At 34.5% G+C, this 4699-nt stretch overlaps 1 protein-coding gene across 1 annotated transcript; it reads left to right on the forward strand.

Annotated features, from left to right (window-relative positions):
• Positions 1 to 391: 391 nt before the first annotated feature.
• On the forward strand, positions 392 to 2190 carry LOC135142075 (zinc finger Y-chromosomal protein-like). Its single transcript, XM_064073735.1, has 2 exons — positions 392 to 847; positions 896 to 2190. Exons 1-2 carry the CDS (start codon positions 827 to 829, stop codon positions 2057 to 2059), a joined length of 1185 nt encoding a protein of 394 aa, XP_063929805.1. The 5' UTR covers positions 392 to 826; the 3' UTR covers positions 2060 to 2190.
• The last annotated feature ends 2509 nt before the right edge of the window (positions 2191 to 4699 follow it).

The raw sequence follows: 4699 nt of genomic DNA on the forward strand, positions 1-4699 counted from the left end.
CACGGTTTGAATAACATACACTGTCGAGTCATGTCCACACATGATCAAATTTCCATCCAATACAACACGATTGTATTGTTGCAGACAGACTTGCTCACCGACCGTCCACATCCAACCGATTTGCTTGATCGCATACACAGACGTTCAAAAACACTTCAATTTCGTCGTATCCAACACAATTGTACTGCGGCGTTGGAACGTGAGTGGCGGGCTCAAGATGCTACATGAAGCATTCACCTTTTATGTTGCAGCCCTAGAAAAACGATTTGCTTCACTATTTTCTACCAACTCAATTTTACCTTCATGTGGCCGATATATAAAAGCAGCCCTCGCAATTGTGTCCATACCAGCATACCGCACCCCTGTGCCCTGTGTACAGTTTCCATAAGATTATTTATTCTATTTATTTGTTCGAACGCGCATTTTCTATTCAGTAAAAATAATAAATCACAGTTACAATATTAAATACCAAACATCTAAAATGTCAAATTTGACGCACAATGTTGACATGGTGGTAAATTTTATTTAGTAACAAGGTTTGCCACTACAGTTTCAAGCCAAAATTCAAGGTCATGTCCTTACCCAACGGTCGATTACGTGTATTTCTTATGGGGCTTTCAAAAGCTGTCCTTACTGTATGGTATTCTGTGGCACTGCTAAGTCACGCACAAATGGGTATTGTGTAACGTCTACTAATAATATAAGGTCTTTTAATATGACAGTTTACTGCATTGTTTACTGTTTTGGACTAATGATTTGAGGTTTGAGGTTATGTTGCACTAGTGGATTTAATTTGTGATTGTGCTGTTATGTGCGTCCAAGTTGCATGTGTTCCGCGAAATTTTGGGTAAGAAATGCACCAGTATTCTTTCATACTGTGATAAAACGATTTTAGGCAACTTCAATGTTAACTTTAGAAATACACAACTGTAAACTATGCCCCTACTTTACAACATCATTTTTTCTTATGACGGACCATGTGAAGCGACACCGTTCATCTCTGGAAGACTTTGCGTGTGAAAACGCCAAAATTGAAGTGTATTACTGTAAAGACTGCGATTTTAAAACAGAACTATCGCTTTTGTTCAAACAACACATTAATAAATATCATGGCTTTAACCTGAAGAGAGAATGTGGAGAGGATTTATCAAGTGAGGATTTCCACATACAAATCTACGTTTGTAAAAAGTGCAACTTTGAAACAAATTTCTCCTTAAAGTGGCTTCAGCATACTTCAGCATGCGCGAGAAATAAGGAAAATCTTCAAATTGTTAATTCTCTGAAACAAAATGTCACATACAGTTTCGATTTTGAGCAAACTGACGGAACACGTTGGTATTACTGTGTTAAATGTTCTTACAAAGCTAAACTCCAACATAATTTAAGGCGACATGTAAGAAACCACACTTTGAACAAGCGGTATGCATGTGACAAGTGTCCGTTTAAAAGTAAACATAAAACAGATCTAAGAAAGCACATAAATCTACTTCACTTAGATGAACAAAATATTGAATGGCACAAGTGCCAAAAATGTTCATTCAAGACCAAAACAAACACTAATTTAAAAAAGCACATAAACAACTTACACTTGAACAAAGAAGACGTTAAATGGTATGACTGCAACGAATGTTCTTTCAAAACTAAGCATAAAAGATCCTTAAACGTACACGTAGCTGCACAGCATCTAGACGAAGAAAAAATTAAGTGGTACAAATGTGAAAGTTGCGCATACAAAACTAAACATGCGTCGAATTTAAAAAATCATGTGAATTTTCGACATTTGGACGACGAAGACGTTAAGTGGTATGAATGTGAACAGTGTTCATTCAAAACTAAACATGCATCGAATTTAAAAAGTCATGTAAATTATCGACATTTGGGCGAAGGAGAAGTTAAGTGGTATAAATGTGCAAATTGTTCATACAAAAGTAAAACGAAAACTCAGTTAACAAGGCATGTAAAGGTCCATTTGGAAATCAAAGCGTATCAGTGCGATTATTGTCCATATAAAACGAAAAACAATAGTGGTTTAAAGTCACATATAAATAACCACCATTAGGATTAAATTGAAGCTAAATGGTACAAATGTGAACACTGTCCTTACAAAAGTAAAAATGGACCATCTTCGATTTAGTTGAATTTAGTTGGGTGTGGTAGTGTTAATTTGTGTATAAGTATAATTTTTGTTAAAGTAGTATTCTATGATGTATTATAGTTTATTATATTTTCATTAAGATTGTACAATATTTGTTTTATTTTTTGCATTCCATACATTAAATAAATATAACACTATTAAAAAATAAATATACATTATTAAAACAAAAAGACAAAAAAAGTCAAGTTTTGTACAGGCTGCTCATTTTTTATCTGATTCAGTGGTCAGAATATTTATGCATAGGCAACCCATTTTACGTTTCATAGACAGATTTGATTAATTTTTATTTTTAAATAATAATGAACGCATAGACAGTAAGTGTCAGGACCAAAATTATGACAAATAGTTCTGTCAGCCAAATATTTTCAATTTTCGTTTGCTTTGAAAGGTTTTCGACAGACATGCTATTAATATTTGGAAAGTGTGACAAAAATTTTGATGCTGCTGTACGTCTCTACGCCAGGGAATTGACCCTTTTCCTGTAAGCAAAGTGAGTAGACATTATATAAATTCCAATGGTACAGAGTGAGACAACATCGCGCAGGCGAAGTCAGATTTTTGGAGCGCCAACTTAAAATTGACCAACGGGCGACGGATTACGCATGTGTAGCCGGTTGCATTCTGTCAAAGCGGTTTGTTGTCACAGGCCTTTGCTCTGCTGTCGGAGTGACGGAGACTATTTCCAACGTGGTTTTGAAGATGCGTGCGCACGGAAAGTCACTATGGAAGTTTTACGATCTTACAGGAAAAGGGTCAATATCCCAATTGAAGAATTCCCTCAAATTAAGCGTTTATAAAACTTGAAAAAAATTTACGAGAATTTGAGCAATTCAAAAAAAAAATAAAGTGATAAATCGAACTGTAACAGCGCCGGACAATGAAGCGACTCTATCTTAAAGGCAAACCGATTTTATGCGATTTTATCCGACGGTTAGTGTTTTGCGAATTCGTGAGGGCTCGATTACGAGACAATCAAGATTTTTTATTTAACGTTTCGTTTACGGATGAAGCCACAATTACCAATAACGGGTGTGTAAACAGACACAACTCACATTATTAGGCCCAGCAAAATTGGTATCAGGAAAAGCACTTCCAAGAAGTTATCAAAGTTAATGCTTGGTGTGGAATTGTTGCTAACCACGTCATTGGTCCATATTTTTTTGAAGGAAATTTAAACGGACCTATGTATCTAAATTTTTTAAAGAATATTTTACCTGAACTGGTGGAAAACGTAGAGCTAGATATACGAAGAATAGTGTGGTTTCAAAATGATGGCGCTCCCGCTCATTATCAGAGAGACGTTAGGTACTATTTACACAGAGCATTTGGACCAAGACTTATTGCTAGAGAATAAGAGTAGGCTTGGCCTGCACGGAGCCCTGATCTAACGCCATTAGATTTTTTTTCTTTGGGGGAAGGTGAAAAATGACGTTTATAGTGTCCCAATCGAAAATGAAAGCCACTTACGTGAAAGGATAATAACGTCATGCAGATCTATAACTCCCGACATGTTAGATAGACTTCGTAGAAATTTTGAACGTAGGTTAGGACTTTGTGAAGATAGTAGAGGCAGGCATTTTGAACATTTTTTTTCTGTGATTGCTATGATTGCTTATTAAAAAAAAATAAATTGGACAAAGTCGTCTCTGGTGATGTTGCCTATGCAAAAATTGTCAGGCGCTAACAAATAAAATGAACATCCTGTATATGAGAGAGTAAATGAAATGTGTGTTCTACGGCTTGAATTTTGAACCATTATTCTCGGGCACTCTTCACACAGCGAAGTGTGTACGAAGACAACATTATAATTTCGACTATAATATATTATGTACTTGATGTGTTTATTTATGAAATGGGGAATTCGATTCACGATGTAAATTATCTTCTTTAAATAATTTTGATTTATTGAACATAACATCATATAAATCCATACTGTAGTAAAATGAAATTTTGATTATTTTGCAATTTTAATTGATTTCATCCGAATCATAACTTGGGGAGTGCAAATTTCAGAGGAACACGGTCAGATGTATAAAATAATGTCCCATAAACAGTTTAATGTGTTTTCAATTTAGCTAATAAAAGTATGAACAGCTGTCCAATAATGTTTATTACGCTTCAATTTATAAATAAACATTTGTACATAATATACCGGATGTCTGGAAAATTGCGGATTAATTCTCTGCTACGTTCTTAACCATCAACTGGTGAGTCTACGAAAAATAGTAAAAAACTCCTTCTCACATTTTGGTGGGGTTATAATGATTTTAAAATTGGTTCTTTTGCTACGTTTAACAACAAAACAACAGATTCATTATCACAATAACTAGTAATAAAACTCTGAGTTAATATTTGTCCCGTCCATGAGCATGTTTAATTACCATTTAATATATATCTAGTTGTGTCGTTTTTGTAATAATTTGATAAAATTTCATTTGAGAACAGTGTTTGACTTAAAAATGTTTGATGTATCAAAAATTGTCAGTCTTCAAAACTCTACGTTTAAAATATTCGCAGTTAATTTTAGGTTCCCTGGTGTTTTAT

This window comes from Zophobas morio, unplaced genomic scaffold (assembly GCF_036711695.1).
Source record: "Zophobas morio isolate AGI-343-1 ecotype UQ-CSIRO unplaced genomic scaffold, CSIRO_AGI_Zmor_V1 ptg000046l, whole genome shotgun sequence".
Classification (NCBI taxonomy): Eukaryota; Metazoa; Arthropoda; class Insecta; order Coleoptera; family Tenebrionidae; genus Zophobas; species Zophobas morio.

Bases quoted from the DNA above. Each gene is read 5' to 3' on its own strand.
- LOC135142075 (XM_064073735.1), top strand. From the start codon at position 827: ATGTGTTCCGCGAAATTTTGG. The intron at 848-895 runs GTAAGAAATGCA...AAACGATTTTAG, and splicing joins TGTGTTCCGCGAAATTTTGG to GCAACTTCAATGTTAACTTT.